The sequence below is a fragment of the Peromyscus californicus genome, unplaced genomic scaffold, assembly GCF_007827085.1.
Source record: "Peromyscus californicus insignis strain IS unplaced genomic scaffold, ASM782708v3 Scaffold_5__1_contigs__length_169319896, whole genome shotgun sequence".
Taxonomy (NCBI): Eukaryota; Metazoa; Chordata; class Mammalia; order Rodentia; family Cricetidae; genus Peromyscus; species Peromyscus californicus.
The window spans coordinates 8,028,470-8,047,613 of NW_026294573.1; the positions used below are offsets into that span (position 1 = coordinate 8,028,470).

At 48.6% G+C, this 19,144-nt stretch overlaps 1 protein-coding gene across 1 annotated transcript in view; it reads right to left on the reverse strand.

The window, feature by feature from the left end:
• Nucleotides 1-10,781: 10,781 nt before the first annotated feature.
• The window catches only part of Tnfrsf1b (TNF receptor superfamily member 1B), a 33,922-nt gene continuing 25,559 nt past the window's right edge, over nucleotides 10,782-19,144 (reverse strand). Inside the window, exons 9-10 of the mRNA XM_052718209.1 lie at nucleotides 18,446-18,653; nucleotides 10,782-12,499 (exon numbers count right to left, since the gene is read on the reverse strand). Coding sequence (XP_052574169.1) covers nucleotides 12,186-12,499; nucleotides 18,446-18,653 — 522 coding nt within the window. The 3' untranslated portion in view covers nucleotides 10,782-12,185. The remainder of the gene's footprint in view (nucleotides 12,500-18,445; nucleotides 18,654-19,144) is intronic.

The following is a 19,144-nucleotide window of genomic DNA, read 5'->3' on the forward strand; positions in this document are numbered from 1 at the left end:
CACTCCCTGAGGTTATAAGCAGTAAGGACTACAAAGAGACACCTTCAGACCAGTCGGGCTGCCTGGAAGAGACACCGAGAACTGCAGAGCTTCCTGCAGGTTGTGCAGTGAAATCCAGGGTTCCAGCTTTCATGAGCTGTCTCTTCTGCTGGGGTGAGCTTCAGCAATGCATCTGCCATTGAGTCATCTCTGCTCCTGTAACCCCTCACCCACACTCCTGTAAGTAACCCCAATAAGCATATCGGTTCCCCAAGTTGGACAGGTAGTATCCTTACCTTCACTATATGAGGTGAGTAGACACATCTCCCCAGGAATTAGTGTGCAATAAGTGGGTTGTCAAGCTGCAAGTTTACATGGGTCTCTCTGCAGGAGACAGGGCATGGGAAACCAGGGATCATGAGTGATCTTTGTTGAGGACAGTCCAGCAGGGGAGACCACAGAGCTGACCATCTATTGTAGGTCCCTGGCCCCCGTTTTGGGTAACTGTTGCCTTGCTTGCTGACCTTGACCTTGATATCCTCCCTATGCTAATTCCCTGCCAGTTTCCACCCTCCTAAATGCTTAAGGGAAGTCCCTTGTTTGTGTATCCTACATATTGGGCATTAACAGCTTAGATGCAAGAATGTAGAACATCAGTAGCGAACTTCTGCCGTCCGGGTTCTCCCATTGTGCTGTAAGCCTGTATTTAAGGTTTCCTCCCTCTTTCAATAAACAGCATTCTGCTGAGGCAAATGACCCACTGTCTCTTGTTTCTGTTTTTTGATCCACAGCCCCTCGCTCGGACATGGTGAACGGGTGATGGTAGTGTGGGCATTACTGCTACAATCTATACCCAGAAAAGCACAAGCCTGATGGAAGTTGTTAGAGTCAAGGGAGAGGCAGAGGCAGAACAGGCTGGTAGCTGTAGGAATGAGGGAATTGGGAGGATGGGAAACTAAGGAAGCATGGGAATGGGAGGGAGGCCCTCCCCTGAGGATCTGATTTGCATTTCTCACTGGCTGAGAGTCCAGGGTTTCAACGTAGCAGTCAATACCCCCTATGAGGGGCTGGAGAGATGGCTTGGAGGGTAAAAGATCTTGCTGTGTAAGCACAAAGTCCCAAGTTCAAATCCCCAGAACCCACATAAAAAGCCAGATGTGGCCACATGCACACCTGTAACCCGGGTGTTGTCAGGTAGGCGAACAGAGATAGGAGAATTGCCGGGACTTACTGGCTGCCAACCTAGCTCCAGGTGACAGACTGTCTCAAGGTAGAGAATAAGGTGGAAAGTGATAGAGCAGGGTACCCAGTATCCTCCTCTGACCTCTGTACTGCGCGTGCGCGCGCGCGCACACACACACACACACACACACACACACACACACACACACACACACGCCTATGAGGACCACCTGCCCAGAGACAATCCTCCCTTTGTGAATGCTGTGTCAACAAGAGTGTGCAAACACTTTACTACAATCTATACTGAGCCGAAATGCACATGACCTTTGAGTTTAAGCTTATCAGGACTCCTCCTCACTCCTAAACTGCAGCGACAAACCTCATAAACCACCTTATAATTTCACTTGCAGAAAGAATTGATATGTAGAAAAATAAGTAAACCAGGTCATAGTTTTTAACTTAATGTTTAAACCCTATTTAATCTTGAAATCTGTTGTAAATTATATCTTTTGAACAGTGTGACTTCAAATAATAAAATCAAACACACACACACCTATCGTCATAACACTTAAGAGCCAGTCTTTCTGAACTTCTGTGCTCTGGATCTGCCTCCTTAGAGTATGTGCTTAATAGGCCCCAACTCTGGGCCTGGACCCATGGCTCAGCAAGTGAAGGTGCCTACCACCTAGCCTGACCACTGGAGTTCAATGCCGGGACCCACATAATGGAAGGAGAGAACCAGTCCCCTAAAGTTGTTCCCTGACAGTCTATGTATGCACCACCCCCATAAAATACATTTAAAAATGTAATTTAAAAACAACTCCAGGTATGGCAGTTCCTGCCTGTAATCCCTGTACCAAGGAGGTTGAGGTAGGGGTTGACTGTGAATTGGAAGCCAGCCTGGGCCAGGCAGTGAGTTCTAGGTCAGCCTGAGCTACTGGGTAAAACCCTGGCTTGTCAAGGGCGTATCTCAGCTGAGAGAGCAGTTTTCTAGCAGACAAGAAGTCCTGGGTTTGATTCTCCAGCACAAATCAAACATGGTGGTATGTGCCTGTAATCCCAGCACTCAGGAGCTGGAGGCAGGAGGTTCAGAAACCTACATAAATAAATAAATCCCAACTTTGTTTCATACTGACTCATTCTGAAGTTCTTTCTTTTTATAAAGAGATTTATTATTTTTACTTATGTGTATATGTGTATCTGTGTGTGGGTATATGCACAAGTGTGTATGTATGCCCATGGAGGTCAGAAGAGGGCGCTGAATCCCCTGATACTGGAGTTACAGGCAGTTGTGAGCTGCCTGATGTGGGTGCTGGGAACTGAACTTGGATCTTCTGTAATGACACTGAGTACTCTTAACTGCTGAGCCACCCTCAGAATTTTTTATATTTATTTAAGTGTGCCATGGTGAGAGGCTTAGGTAGTTGGTTCTCTCCTTCCATCATATGGGTTGTAGGGATCGAACTCAAATTGTGAGGCTTGGCGACAATCACCTTTACCTGCTGAGCCATCTAGCCACCCCAGAAATTATTTTGTTTGGTGTGAGTCAGGATCCAGGCATCACCTAAGTAGAGGCCCTGAGGGTAACTCTATAGCTTAATGGACAGGTAGAAGCTACCAGAGGGTACATAAGGAGGAGTGAATACAGGCCTGACTTCCCTCTCCTCCTGCCAACGTCTTTTGTGCCACCGCAAAGGGTGCAGAGGGCAGATTCCCAGGACACCAGTAAGCAGAAGGAAGAACCAGATGGGAAGGGTCACTGGCGTCTTGCTTCCATATGCAGAGTCGGGGGTGACGGGGGATGATGGGGGATGATGGGGCGGGGGGGGGGGGGGTGACGGAGGATGATGCTCTTTGACGCTCTTCTGCCTTAGCTTCCCTCTTTTCGTCCAACCTGTCTGCTCAAGCAGAGCAGGAGGCCTTTGGCCTCTGCTCCAGTCCCTTTCTGACCACTCACCCAAAATGGGTGTCCCCATCCCTCTGTCCCTCCTATCCAACACATCTTCACCTGTCTGATAATCTGTTTCTACCTACTTTCCTGGACAGGCTCTGTTTTAGTAGCTGTCGTATCCCAGAGCCTAGAAGGCAAGATCAGCTGAGAACATGGCCAATACTCCTTCACATGGTCATCGGATTTGGCAAGGACTGCTTGTAGTATTTTATTTTACTTTGATTTCTTGAGACAGGGTGTCATGAATCTGAGCTGTCCTCCAACTTGGTATGTTGCCGAGGTGACCTGGAACTTCTGATCCTCCTGCCTCTGCTTCCTGAAGGCTGGGATTGCAACCTTGCACCACCACCCCACCACCAGGTGGGGTTGGAACTCAGGGCTTGGTGCTTTCTAGGCAAGAACTTTACCAACTGAGCCACACTCCTGCTCCCATTAACCATTTAACCATTCACACTGCCATGCAACCCTCACTACTGACCATCTCCAGAACTCTTTCTACCTTTAACATTGAGTAGTTACAACATCCCCAGTAGTGGCCTGATGCCTGCTTCTCAGCCCCCAGCAGCCAGCATTCTGCTTTCCATCTGCAGATTTGACTCTTGTACATCTTTCGTGGAGGAGGAGTCACATGAGGTTATGTGACTATCTTCATTCACTTACACTGCCCTCAGGTTCATTCATGCCATAGTGCACAGCACAATTCCTTCCATTTGTTCATTTATACACACACACACACACACACACACGCATATTTGTGTGTGTATAGGTGTGTGTGGAACATTTTCATGTGGGTGCTTCTTTTTTATTATTATGTGCATGAATGTGTTTTTGCCTGCATGTGTGTCTACGCATCACATGCATGCAGTGCCTGTAAAGACCAGAAGAGGGTGTTGGGTGCCCTGGGACTGAAGTTACAGTTGATTGTGAGCTGCCATGTGGGTGCTGGGAATTGAACCTGGGTCCTCTGCAAGAGCAGTCTGTGCTCTTAACCATGGGGCTATCCTTCCGGGCCGTTTGTTTTGTTTTGTTTACCTCGGGTATTGGGTGCAGACTCAGGTCTTCACACTTACTCAATAAGCACTTCTCTGACTGAACCATCTCTTCAGTTTCTGTTTCCTTCCCTTTTTAGCTTTTAATTTTTTATGTTTATTTAAGTTGTGTGTGCATATGTACAATGTGTTGGTGGATGGCTGTGCATCATATGTATATAGATGTGTGTGCATGCATGTGTGTATGTGGAAGCCAGAGTTTGACATCAGGTGTCTTCTCTCTCTCTCTCTCTCTCTCTCTCTCTCTCAGATTTTATTCTAACATACACAAACATACATTTCTAAAAGACAGGATCTCACTATGTTTTTTATTTGTTTGTTCATTTTTTTTGGTTTTTTTTTTTTTTTTTTTTTTTTTTTTGAGACAAGATCCCACCATGTAACTCTGGCTAGCCTTGAACTCACTACATAGATCAAGCTGGCCTCAAACTCTATTTACCTCTGCCTCTCAAGTGCTAAGATCAAAAGCATGTGCCACCATGCCTGGCTCTGATTTTTATTATTTCAAGTTATGTGTATGACATGTGCACATGAATGCGGGTACCCATGGAGACTAGAGGTGTTGGATCCCCTGGAGCTGGGATGCAGTAATCGATGGTTGTGATCCATCTGATGTGATCATAGGGGTTCTGGGAATTGAACTTGGGTTCTCTGAAAGAGCAGTATGCACTCTTAACTGCTGGACCATCTCTCCAGCCCAGCCCTTTTCCTTCTTAAGGGAGAATACCCCCATTGTATGTGTAGTCCACATTTTGTCTTTGTCTGTCATAGGTGCTATTCCCCTCGTCTCCATCTCTTACTTCTTGTGGACAATGCTACAGTGTGTGATGATGTTCAATCAAATACCCATTCAGGCAGGCGTGTGTTTGCAGTGCTTCTGGGTAGGTATCCGGAAGTGACATTTCTGGATCATCTGATAGTTCTATGTTTGGTTTATTTTCAGTGCCTGTGATAGAATCCAGGGCTTGTTTCATACATTTAGCTTTCTGAGGGACTTCTACACCATCTGCCCCAGCAGCTGCCCTGTTTTATAGCCCACCCACAGGACACAGGGTTTCACACTCTCCACATGTCACCAACTGCTGTTATTTTCTGTTTTCTGGTGAGAGGTGGGATGTTGTTTTGCAAAAGGGACAAAAAGATCATTGTGTCTGTAAGCAGACAGAGAAAACTTGGAGTCACCAAAGCAATACATTTGGTTCATGAGAGATGCCATGGGCTGGAGAGATGGCTCAGCAGTTAAAAGCAGTGGCTGCTCTTGCAGAAGACCCAAGTTCAAATCTCAGCACCCCTATGGTGAATCACAGCCACCCTCTTCTGGTATCTACATACATGCAGGCAAACATTCATACACATAAAATAAAAATAAATAGATATTTGAGAGAGAAAGAAGAATAGACAGAAAGTGTATCTCAGCCATGGTCACAGAGAAGCCAGGGACATGGACCGAGGTGCAGACATGGGGGAGGTGGACTTAGAAGCTCCAGGCATTCCCTTTTCTTTCTGTTATTTTGTCAGTGAAACAGGGAGCCACGTAACCCACCTAAAGATGAGGGAGGGGCAAAGCCAGGGCCCTGGTTGAGAGGAGATGGAGTGAAAGGCTGTATCAGGAACAGTGAGTGGGTGGTGGAGAAGAGGGCTGGCTAATGAGTGGCCCCCTCCAAAGAATTTGGGGCACCCTATGACCATGTTACTCTTCAGGATCCTGAGATGAGGACACTCTCTGGGACTATCAGGCTTGGTCCAGTGTCATCATAGGTGTCTCTGTCATTGAGACACAAAGAGAAGGTGACTGAAGAAAATATTACACCACTGTCTGCTTTTCTGTTGGTTTTGGTCTGTTTGTTTTGAAAGGTTCTAATGCAACCAAATCTGGTCTCAGACTCACTATGTAGCCAAGGATGACCCTGAACTCTTGATCCTCCTGCCTCCACCACCCAAATGCTGGGATTACCGGTGTGCACCATCACGCCTATCTTAACACTGGAGTCTTTGAACATGAGGGTGACTATGGGAGTCAGTTCTCTCCACCATATGGGTCTTGGGGGTAGAATTCAGGTCATCAGGTTTAGCAACAAGCGCTCTTACCTTTGCTAGGCAGCAGGACACACACAGGCACACAGGACACACAGACACACAGGACACACAAGCACATCCACACCTAGCTTCTGCTCTGAGTACACGTTCACGATGGTGGAACATGTTACCAATAAGAGGTGACTTTAGCTTCTGGCTGTGGGCATGCCTGGTGGTAGGCATGCCTCTGGCAGGAGCATGGGCATTTTTGAAGAGAAGCCCATCCCAGGATGCTTCCAAGCACGTTCACCATTTGTCTTAGTTTCTTTTCTGTTGTTATCATTCAAATGTCCTGACAAAATCAATTTAAGAACGGGTCCAGCACACTGGCATCACAGCCTCAGGAGCTGGAGTTGCAGACAGTTCTGAGCCGCCATGTGGGTGCTGAGAATTGAACCCCAGTCCTCTGGAAGAACAGCCAGTGCTCCTAATGGATGAGGTACCTCCCACGCCTCCCCCACACCACCAAGTGCTAACTTTTAAATGGCAACTCTCCTGCTTGAGTAGGTAGCTTGCTGGGAAAGCATACTTTCAAATGCCACGGCCTGGATTCAGATGGCGTACTTGGGGCTGTATGCACCCTGTGCTTTGACCCACTTGGGAGATGGCTCCACAGCTAGCCTGTCTAGCTTCTCTGTGATCATGTGTCTCAAAAATAACATCAATGATTGAGTCATAATTTCTTTTTCCTTTCTTTTTCTATTCTTGGGCTTGAAGCCAGAGCCCGGCAGAATGTAGACAAGTGCTCTGTCACTAAGCTACGCCCACAGCCTTGGTATTTCAATTTTCAGTGCCAGATTTTTCAACAAAGAATTCATGAAGTTCTGGGCATGGTGATGCATGCCTTTTATCCCAGTACTTTGAAAGCTGAGGCAGGTAGATCTCTATGAGTTCGTGGCCAGTCTAGTCTACTTAGTGAGTTCCAGACCAACCTGGATTACATAGGGAGACCCTGTCTCGACCACACCCCTTTCCCTACCCTCCCACCCCCCCCACACACAAAAAAGTTCACAAGCTGCGACTCTTTAACACAGTTCCTCATGTGGTGGTGACCCCCCATCTATAAAATTATTTTGTTCTTACTTCATAACTGGAATTTTGCTACTGTTATGAATTGTAATGTAAATTGTGATATGCAGGATAGCTGATATGTGACCCCTGTGGGGATTGAGACCTACAGGTTGAGAACCACTGCTCTAAGGGATGGGAGTCATAGATGGAACTAAATGAAAAAGTGAATTGAGCAGCACTTCTCTCTCTCTCTCTCTCTCTCTCTCTCTCTCTCTCTCTCTCTCTCTCTCTCTCTTCCCTTCCTGACTGCAGAGGCAATGTGGCCAGCCGCCTCCTATTCTTGCTGCCCTGACTCCATGATGGCCTGGACTCTCTAACCAGAAGCCAAAAAGACCTCTTTCTTCCTTAGGTTGCTTTTGTTAGGTGTTTCCTCATTGTAAAGAGAAAAGTAACATACTCAATACTCAATATATTTGTGTTTCCGGCTCTCATACAGTATTATGACATATTAAACCAAGGCTTACGTTCTAACTGGCATAGGATCTGTAACAGGTCTAGTCAAAAGAACAATGCTGGATTTATCTTTTTTTTTTTTTTCTTTATTTTGGTTTGGTTTCCCAAGACAGGGCTTCCTTGTGTAGCTGGGGCTGTCCTAGAACTTGTTCTGTAGATCAAGCTGGCCTCAAACTCACAGAGATCCTCCTGCCTCTACCTCCCGAGTGCTGGGACTAAAGGCAAGTGCCCCCACAGCCCAGCTTCTTCTTTTTTTTTTTTTTAATTCTCTTTCTTCCTTCTCCTTTCTTAGACAAGTTCTCACGTGGCCTAGGCTGTCTTTGAACTTGGTATGTAGCGAAGGATGATTGAACTTCTGATTCTTCTGCTCTGCCTCCTAGTGCTGGAATTACAAGAAGCCACCCAGTATATGCAGTCCTAGGGACTGAACCCAGGGCCTTGTGCATGCTAGGCTAACACTCTATCAACAGAGCTCCAGTCCCAGCAGAGGATACTACATATTTTTAAAACTTTTAAATTACATTATTTTATTTATTGTATATGTGGTGGGTGTATGAGTAGAGGTCAGTCAGTTCTCTCCTTCCATCGTGTGGGTCTTGGGCCCTTTACCCAGCAAGCCAGCTCTCTGGCCTCAAGAATGCTAGAATTTTTTTTGAGACAGGGGCTCACCATGTAGTCTTGGCTGGCCTGGAACTCATTGTGTAGGCCAGGTTGGCCTCTAAATCATAGAGATCCACCTGCCTTTTCCTCCCAAGTTCTGGGATTAAAGATGTGCACCACACCTGGCAGAATGCTAATTTTTTTTTGTTTGTTTGTTTTGTTTTGTTTTTCGAGACAGGGTTTCTCTGTGTAGCTTTGAGCCTTTCCTGGAACTCGCTTTGGAGACCAGGCTGGCCTCGAACTCACAGAAATCCACCTGCCTCTGCCTCCCAAGTGCTGGGATTAAAGGCGTGCGCCACCACCACTTGGCTAAATTTTTAAATTAAAAAAAATTTTCTATTGGGGCCTGGAGAAGATGGCTCAGAGGTTATGAGCACTGGCTGCTCTTCCAGAGGTCCTGAATTCAATTCCCAGCAACCACATGGTGGCTCACAACCATCTGTAATGAGATCTGGTGCCCTCTTCTGGCAAGCATACATACATGTTAAACACAGTGATAGGTGACCCCCAAAGAGATCATGATGCACAGGTTGAGAACCACTGTTCTGGGGGATCTTGAACTCCCTAAGCATTCTTTAGTAAACAGAGCTATGGCAAAACCAAGCACAGAGCTCCAAAAGGCAGTAGAATGACGGTCAAGTGCCTATGAGGACTTAACTCCAATAGAGATGTCTGTTTGGTAACAATGTTAATGATAATTTGCAAGTTAAAAGTGAAGTGGTGGCGCACACCTTTAATCCCAGCACTTGGGAAGCAGAGGCAGGTGGATCTCTGAGTTTGAGGCCAGCCTGGTCTACAGAGTGAGTTCCAGGACAACCAGAGCTACATAGTGAGACCCTGTCTCAAAACAAACAAACAAACAAAAAGTAAAGTTTGGGGCTGGGCTGTGTTTGCATAGAATGCTCAAGGCCCCTGGGTTCAACCCCCAGCACCACGTAAACCAGGCACAGTATGAACACACTTGTAACCCCAACACTTGGGAAGTAGAGGTAAGAGGATACCAAGTTCAAGGTCATCCTTAGACAAGGTTTATGCCAGCCTGGAATACACAAGACCTATCTGAAAAAGTAAGATTAAATAAATAAAGAAAATTTAATGCCCATAAAGTCCTAGCATGGCTGCACATGACTATAACTCAGTGCTCTGGAAGCTAAGGCAGGAGAATTTGCAAATTCAAGGTGCCCAGAGTATGCAGCCAGCTTGGGTACATAGAAATACTCTTTCTATAAACAAACAGATAATAAGCAAAAATAATGACACAAAATAGAGTCAACTAATTTTTAAAATTTTATTGCATGTATTGTGTGTGTGAGTGCACACACGTGCAGAAGTATGCATGTGGAGGAGTCAGAGGACAAGCTGCAGGAGTCCTGGGGACCCAATTTGGGTCCTCAGGCTTGTCAGCAATCGCCTTTATCCACTGAGCCATCTTGCCAGTCCAACCTTAACTCATTAAAAGGGGGAGCACCTGGAGAGATGTCTTAGTGGATAAAGTGTTCGGTACACAAGCATGAGAATCAGAATTCAGATCTCTAGTATCCATGTAAACAACGGGCAGGTCCAGCAGCCTGCCTGTAATCCCAGCACTCCAGAGGCAGAGTCAAGGGATACCTGAAGCAAGCTAGACTAGCCAAATATGCAAGCTCTAGGTTTCGAGGAGAGCCCCTGCCTCAATATATTAGATAGAGAGTGACCAAGAACACCCAAAACCAACCTCTGGCCTCCCCACACATATATGCAAAAATGCATACACATACATACACCACACACACACACACACACACACACACACACACACACACACACGACCCCACACACACACACATACACCTTACCCCACCAATCCCCCCCCCCACACACACACACAAAGAAAAAGAGGTTCTGGAAAACTGTTCATCCCTCAGGAATGTGTCAGAGGTAACTACTCCTAACTGTTCCCTGACCCCCCGCTTCTGCTCACAGAGCCCTGAGCTGCTCTAAGCACCCACGGATGGGCTTGTGGTACAGCCATTGCTCTGACCTGTGGTGTGGGCTTCCCAGATGGCAGAACCCACCTCCTTCCCAGAACACAATGAGGAGGCCAGGCTTAGGTAAGAGGGCAGGAGACAGGAACATACCTGGAGACTAGCGGCTGGAAATTCCCTCAGCATCCACAGGCTACAACTGTAGTGGGAGACAGCCAGGTTCTCAGCAAGAGCAGCTGTAAAGGTGGGGTGGGGTGAGGGCTCCAGAGCCATTCACTACATGGACCTCTTGGACCTCACTAACCATGACCCCATCTCTCCTCACACATTGGAGGTGGGCCAGCAGGACCACAGACAAACCCCAAACCAGCCCCCAGACACAGTCAGGGATCAGTGTGAAAAACAACAAAAAGCATTTATAAGCAGGAATTTGTCCAGCATACAGTGCAAATGCTCCTTGGCACATCGTGTTGGGATCCACACAAGCACAGGAGCTGAGGCAACACCCAGAAATAGTCCTTTTAATTCATGCTTTTGTTGTCTAGGAAGCCCGAAGTCATCCCAGCACTGGCCACCAGGGGACAGACGTGTTCCATAGCCTCTCCGGTCTGTTGCAGCGCAGAGACCTAACCAGTAGGTCCTGTAGGTCTCTATTCCATCTCCATTCCAGAGTGCTGTTTGAGTCTCCATGGTAACAGGCCTCCAATAGTTTAACTACCAACTTCATAGCCAATGGAATTTGTGAACATGGAATCCAAGCACCATAGACTGAACTTGCCTCTTAAGGAGTCTCCTGAAGCCTTTCCTTCCAGATCTGGGCATGCTAGGGGAGCGTGCTGATTAGAAAATGGGTATGAATCCTTTGGCAAAATAGCTGGCTTCAGCTGCTTCCAGATGGGCTGTTCAAATGATGCCATGCACTGTTCCAATCCACAATGCATAGCATGGACATGCACTCAGGGTCACAGTGGGTACAGTACCAAGCAGTTGGGGAGTTAAAGGGAGTGGTCCAGGCTGAGGTAGGAGGAGGCAGGTGGCTGCAGGGGCCTGGGACCTCTACAGTCCCTGAGATTCCCTGAAAAGAAGGTGTGGCCTTGGAAGGGCTCCTTAGAAGGCCAGCAGGGAGGAACTGGAACCCTCTGTGTGCCCACTGGAGTGAAGGTCAAATGCAGAGGATGCAAACCAGCTGTCTGCTGCATGGACTTACTTTCTGCGTGTGGAGCTGGAGATCAAACCCAGGGACTGCTAAGAGCACACTCTACCACTGAGTTACAGCCCCAGCACCCTATAGCAGAGTAACCTTGCCTATCAGGGCCTCTGTACATCTGATTCTTGCATCAAAAGAACTATGGTAGTTTGGAAGGGGGTACTTCCCAAGAGTCTAGCACTAACCTCAAGGGCCCCTGTGCCCTACAAGGCCACCACTTCCCCCTTCCTGCTGGGACTGTCCTGTGATGTCATCATTCAGGCTGAAGAGCTGTACTATCCTTTCTCCAAGCATATGGATGAGGATGTTAGTTCCTTGGGAGGGAAAGATCCTGGGACCTCTCAGAAGCCACAATCAGGCCAGAGCCCAGGAGATCCAGAGGTCACAGAAGAGCAAGGATTTGCTGGGGATGCCCCATAGAACACCATGGCAAGAGTTTCCCGCCACTCTGGCTGCCTCAACCCTCACTTGACCTGCAAGTGGGGCTGGGGAGGTCACTAAGGGAAGTGAGCCCAGAAAGAGCTGTAAAGTCCTGTGGGTTGAGGATCTAGGAGAATTGGGGGTCCATACACAGAGCGTTGCCCCTGCAGGGCTCAGGCCACTTTGGCTGCAACCTGGTCACACCAGCCCGGTTGATTCGGCTTCATGCCCACATCAGGCACACCAAGGGGCAAGGGCTTCTCACGGCTCTGCAGTGTCTCTGGGGTCTCCCACTGGGACTGAGAAGGACACTCCTCCTGGGAGAAGGGAACCTGCTCATCCTTCGGGGATCCCGGGGCGTTGGCATCTGCGTCCCCCACTGTGGTGCTGGCTTGGGAAGAACACTGTGAGCTGTGGTCAGAGCTACTACAGACGTTCACAATGCAGGTGACATTGACATGGGTCCCGTGGCTGCCGTGGGAAGAATCTGTGAAGCACAAGATGGGAGCTGTGAGTCTGGGGGTGTCTTTGCAGTTTGCTTCTTGTCTCAGAGGCAGGTTAAGATGGTGGGGAAGAGCAGTAGGCCAAGGACCAAGAGACCAAAGATGCTAGCTCCCCTCCACTATGGCATCAGACATGTCACCTACCCCCATGTGCCTCTGTTTGCTCACCTCCCAGCTGCCCAGCCCAACTCTTCATGTGACTGACAGAAGACAATCATCTAAATCAGACAAAAGTGCTCCAAGAAGAACAAAGCCTTGAGCTGAGGAGATGGGTCCGTTAGTCAAGCGTTTGTCTCGCAAGCACAGGGACCTGAGTTCAATCCCTGAGAACTCACATAAAGAGGCTGGACATGGTGGCAGGCACTTGTAATCCCAGTACTTGGGAGACAGAGAAAGGGAGACAGCTGGGGTTTGCTGGCCAGCCAGTCTAGTCTAATTGGTGAGCTCCAAGCCAATGAGAAACTCTTAAGGAGATAGATGGCATCCCAAATATGACATCTAGGTTGTCCTCTCAACACAGACACATGGGTTCATTAGCATCCCTGTACCTATACGCACGAGGGAGAGAAAGAGAGACAGAGAGAAGCTGTGCCCTAGCAGAGAACCCAGCATGTAAACAGGAAACAGTTGCAGGAGACTGGCCATGGCCAAGACTGGTCAAGAACATTCTCCCACAACTGCTGAACTGTGAAAGGTGTCGACCATTACAGCCACACCACCAACCAAACCAAACGGTGAGAACTCTCTTGTCATTGGCACAGTATCCACTTGGAAACTGTTCCTTCTGGAAACTGTTCCTTCCTGGAGATGAGCCCCTGACTCCAGAGACATCTTTGTTCTCAGTGAATTCCTTACTGTCCACAGCTGCCTCTAGGATTTCATGAATCTAGAAGTTGAGATGGGATTGCTGGTACTCTGTCCTTACTACTGAGGCCTGTTCCCTGACCCCCCGCTTCTGCTCACAGAGCCCTGAGCTGCTCTAAGCACCCACGGATGGGCTTGTGGTACAGCCATTGCTCTGACCTGTGATGTGGGCTTCCCAGATGGCAGAACCCACCTCCTTCCCAGAACACAATGCAGGCCCACTCTTAGCAGACTGACTATTCTGAGTTCCTCAATCTTGGCCAATCACTTGACTTCTTTCAGTTTACTCTGCTGTTAAATGGGTACAGTAGGGCTGAGGATGTAGCTGCACAAAACCTTGGGTTCAGTTCCCAGCATAGACAGCATCACTGCACATGCCTAAAATTCCAGCATTTGGGAGGTAGAGGCAGGAGGATCAGAAGTTCAAGGTTATTCTTGGTTACACAGCCAATTCAAGGTCAGCCTGGGCTACATAAGACTCTGCCTCAAAAAGAAGAAAACAAAAAGTGTGACTGGAGAGATGGCTCAGTGATCAAGAGCACTGGCTGCTCTTCCAGAAGACCAGGGTTTGATTCCCAGCACCCACATGGTGGTTCACAATGATCTGTAACTCTAATTCCAAGGGGTCTGGTGCCCTCTTCTGATTCCTATAGGCACCAGACACACATGTGGTACACAGATGAACATGAAGGCAAAACACTCACTCATAGGATTAAAAAAAAGGAATAAATCTTATATAAATGTTTTTAAAGGCTGCAATGATGCAGCATATCTCCTAGCAAAGATGACAGTCTTGGTCATTGCTTTATCTCTTGAGGAACCATAGCTCTTGGAGACAGTGAGTAAGAGTAATCAGGACTCCACCTAACCATCCACCTAAGAAACCTGCATTTGGGTTCTTAAAAACACCTTGCATTTTACCTCCATCTCCAATCACCCTTCTGCCCAGTCCACAGTGCCACCATCCACCCTGCTCAGACTTGGAGCCTTGGGGCAATGTCTGTGTCGTGTTCTATAACCAATCTACCAATAACTACCTTCAAAAAGTAAGCTGAGCTTCCTTGCCTGCCCTGTGTCAGCCAAGCTGGCCTCCACCCACTCTTCTGGACTGTATGACCAGCCTCTGCCCCATCCTGGTTCCGGCCCCATCCTCTGCAGGTTTCCAAGCTGGCCCTTTGAAGCTGGGGTCACTTCCTCTGTTGGTCCTTGACAGAGCCCATGAGGCCTTACATAAACTGGTACCCATCCTCCTTACGCCCCTGATGCTCCAACATCTCACAGGCCTTCCAGCTGCCCTAGGCTCCCTGCTACTCCTTGAGCACTTTAGGCCTCAGGACTTTTGCACATGCTGTTCCTTCAGCCTGGAAAGCTCTTCTTGTTCACAGGCTCTCCCTCCTGTCACTCAGGCCTAGCTCAAAGTCACTTTCTCCAATAAGCCTCTGTCTGTCCTCCCTGCTCTGAACACATTTGCTTCCTTCCCTGTCCATCACCTGGTCTCCCTCCCCACATCCCAGACCTGGAATCATGGGGCATGTGGACTTTCTGACAGTTCATCCTGTGTTCCTAGTGACTTTTAACGGGGACATGTATTAAATGGACCAAAACTAGCCTAAGTACATTTTGATTTTGGTGATGATAGTGGGTTTGTTTGGTTTTTTGTTTTTTTGTTTTTGGTTGTTTTTTTGTTTTTTTTTTTTGGTGGTGGTGGTATTTTGGTTTGTTTTGATTTTTTGTTGTTGTTTTGTTTGTTTGCTTTTCAAGACAGGGTTTCTCTGTGTATCCCTAGCTGAACTAGAACTAGCTCTATAGATTAGAGATCCTCCTGCCTCTGCCTCCTAAGTGCTGGGACTGAAGGTGTGTGCCAACACCACCTGGTGGTGATAATGTTTTAAATTAACTGACTGCCGAATTTTAAACTTCAGAGGTTGGTTGGTAGTTTAAAGCCCCAGGCTGGAGGCATAGTTCAGCGGGAAAGGCTTGTCTACCATACACAAGAAATTTGATCCCTACCACTGGAATATACAGAAGCAGAAGCCATTGACAGAACAGACGTCAGGGACAGTCCATCCATTTTCCTGCCTGGCCCCTCTGGGCATCTAAGTTTCCTAAGTTGGTGAGGAGTGGATGCCAGACTAGCAGGGGGCAGACATGAGGGGCTTGCCACACAACAGTTCTCCCAAATGTCAGTTGCATGTCAGTTGCTGTTGCTGCTGCTGGCTCTCCAGAACCTACCAGGGCCAACAGCAGTGCCAGCTGGCTATTCAGCCTGGCTCCTGGAAATTGGAGATCAAGGAAGCTTAGATAAGAATACAGCAAGCCAACCACTGTGCACAGAGGAATCTCAAATGCACCAGAGAGAGGAAGAGCTGAAATCAAGGGACCACAAAGAAATCTCTATCCTGGGCCTCCCCGGCACCCAAATGTCACGCAAAGTCACCATGGCCTTTGCATGTTATGAACAAGACACTGTGGTGGTGGGTGGGCACCGTTCTGGGGTTGACAGGCTCCCACGGTAGAGAGAGGTGTCAATGGGAGGGAGGGAGGGAGGGAGGGAGGGAGGGAGAAGGGGAGAGCAAAGCAATGGGGAGGTCAGAGAGATGGGGTACAGAACATCTAGGAGAAGGAAGAGGAGGGGGCAGAGAGCAGAGGAGAAAGGGGATAGATAGACATCCTCAGGGGACAAGGAAGAAGCCACAGTGGGACACAATGGGAGAAGGGAAACCAAGAAAGATGAACTCATGTTTCTATTTGAACACATGTATATACTCAACCAATGTGGAGAGCCATCTGCTCTGTTCCAGGCCAGGCCCAGGGAACCCTCAGCTTGTACAGAGGGGCCCCAACAAGTCATCACGTGCTGGTGAGGCTGGGGACTCCAATGGCAAAAACAGAAGCAGACACGAGTGCTCCCGAGGGTAGGCAGGGGGCAGGGGTGCTGCAGGCAGAGAAGGTTGCATGGGCACCAGCAAGCACCGGGCATAACAGTCGCTGCAGCCGCAGAATGTGGGTGTGGGGGAGGCTGGGTGGGGGAGGCAGCTGTGGCAGCAGCTATCAATCCCGTCAGATGCCAATGCGGCCACAATGCTACAGTCTCTCATCAGCATGCCAAGGGGGTTCGTGGCTCATCACCAGATGAGGAAATGGAGGCTCATGGAATTAGGGAGCCTGCTCGGCTTCTCATGGCCTCCAGGGCAGTAGGGCTGCTCTGAGTTAACAACCAAATTCACGTTCATGTTTACTTCTACTGCCCCACTAGCCAGTGTTGCTGGGGTGGGGTGGGGTAGACAAAGGCCAGTGGACCTGACCTACCCACTACAAAACAAAGGAAACCCCAGGGTTCTGGGGAACCCCATCAGGGACTCACTCCAGTGTGGGCACTGGAGGTACCAACTGTGTCGCTATCCTAGATTATAAGGTAAGGTGCAGACCAAGTAAATGCACCAGGTCCCCACATTGTGCCTCTGGCCCCAAGTGACCCTCAGTGAGCTATAGCGAATAGAACTTCCAAAGAACAGGGCTAGAGAGGTGGCTCGGCAGTTAGGAGCACTTGGTATTGCAGAGGATTTGGGTTCAGTTCCCAGCATCCACCATGGCAGTTCACAATCATCTGTAACTCCAGTTCCAGGGGATCTGACACCCTCTCTGGCCTTCCCCCATGGTATACAGACATGCATGCAGGTAAAACACCTATATACATTAAAAAAAAAACCAAATCTATATATTTTCTTAAAGAACTTTGGAGGACTCCTTTAATCCCAGCACTTGGGAGGCAGAGGCAAGTGGATCTCTGTGGATTCAAGGCCAACCTGGAGGATTTAGCTCAGTGGTAGAGCGCTAGGCAAGCGAAAGGCCCTGGGTTCAGTCCTCAGCTACGGAAAAAAAAAAAAAGGGACATAATCGAGGCCAACCTGGTCTACAGAGTGAGTTCCAGGACAGCCAAAGTTGTTACTCAGTGAAACCATGTCTTGAAAAAACGAAGGGGAAAAAAAAAAACTTGGAGGAATTGTTTTACTCATATCCCAATTCCAGAGCTCTAAAGCCCAGACTCCTGGTGCTTGTATATACTAACTGTGTGCTCCTAACAAGGTGATTAACTTTTCCAGGCCTCAATTTCCTCATCTGGAAAATGGGATAATAACGGTAACTATTTCTTTGAATTGACAGGCAGGTTGTTTGGTGCAGGCAAAGAATCCAAGACAATGCCTGGTGTATCACAGCTTCCCAGGGCCAAACTGGGTGTGGTGGCACACACCTTTAATCCCAGCACTCAGGAGACAGACGCAGGTGGATCTCTGAGTTCAAGGTCAGGCTGGTCTACAAACAGAATTCCAGGATAGCCAGAGCTACAAAGAGAAACCCTGTCTCAAAAAAACAAGACAAAACAAAACAAAATCTAGCCAGACCAGTGCTGGGCCCAGGGATGTAAGCAGGATCTTGGCTTTTGGGAATCACACAAGCCAGTAAAGGGAGGAAGGAGACAGACAGTCCTGTGGAAGAGAGGCATGGCCTTAGGGATTCCTGAGGAACAGCCACCCCAGCTGGGGATGACAGTATGGGGTGGGGTGCGGGAGTGCTCCCCACAGGTATGAGAGACTTGAAAGACAAAGCCAGAGTGTCTGGCGGAAGGGTGAGCCAGAGAGAGGACCAACACAGGGCAAGCTGGGGCTGAACCTAGAATCCAAAGTAGCTATGCTTCCCATGAGCAGGGAACAGAAGTAAGCTGGGGGCAGCCAAGGCTAGCCCCACAGGGCAACTCCAGGCCACTAGCAGAGGTTAGGCAAGGAATGCACATGAACCCAATTTACAGCAGTCTGACTCAAGATTTTGCTACTTGACATCGGTGGGGACATGATCCACACACTCCATAGAAGCTGTGCTGAGCACTGTGAGCCCGGACCCTTTTCAGAACGAGTGCAATGCAGTAGATCTCCTCCCAAGACGGGCAGCGACTGAGAGCCACAACTACCAGCCATCATGGTTGCCAGGTATGTTAAAGACATTTCCCTCTTGGGTTATTTTCAACTCTATCTGCACAGAGTGGGAGGGAGCCAGCTCCTGCCTCTCACCTGAACTCCGGGAGGCTGCACAGGCCTCCTGAGACCCTCGGGCCTCCTCTGTGGCCGTTGCCTGGGGCTGGCTCCGAGAGGGCACCCGCCTGTGCCCAGCGCTGGCTGAGCTCTCCAGGGAGCTGCTGCTGGAACTGGGTGCTGTGGTCAACAGGTGCTGCTGTTCTAGGCCTGTGGCACCCAGGGACTTCTCATCGGGCAGGTGAGGCTGAGAGGAAGAGGGAGAATATTAAACCACCTGCTGGTGACTTGTCACCCCCGTCACTCCCGTCACCCACACTCCACAGCTTACACATTTCTGCCCACACCACACGTTGTTTCCACACCCTCAGTCCACATGAGGAAATGGAAAAATCGACTTTCTGAAGGTCGTCTGTCAGCGTAGGGAGATGTCCCCAGCCTGATTGCTAAGAGTTGAATTCTGAATTCAGACCACCTGAGTCTAAGATCATAACTCTACCACTCATTGGCTGTGTGATCTTGAAAAGTTACCTAACCTCTCTGGACTTCCATGTTACATGTATAAAGGAACAATTATAGCTTATGTCCTAGGGTTGTTGTGAAGACTAAACAGTTGGGAATTTCAAGGATAGTGGTGCTATAAGCCCTGCACAGGACACTGTTTATAAGAACTTGGCAGAAGTACCACTCACTGGGTGGCAAAGCCTGCCAGTCGGGAATGACCTTCATGCTTTTAAA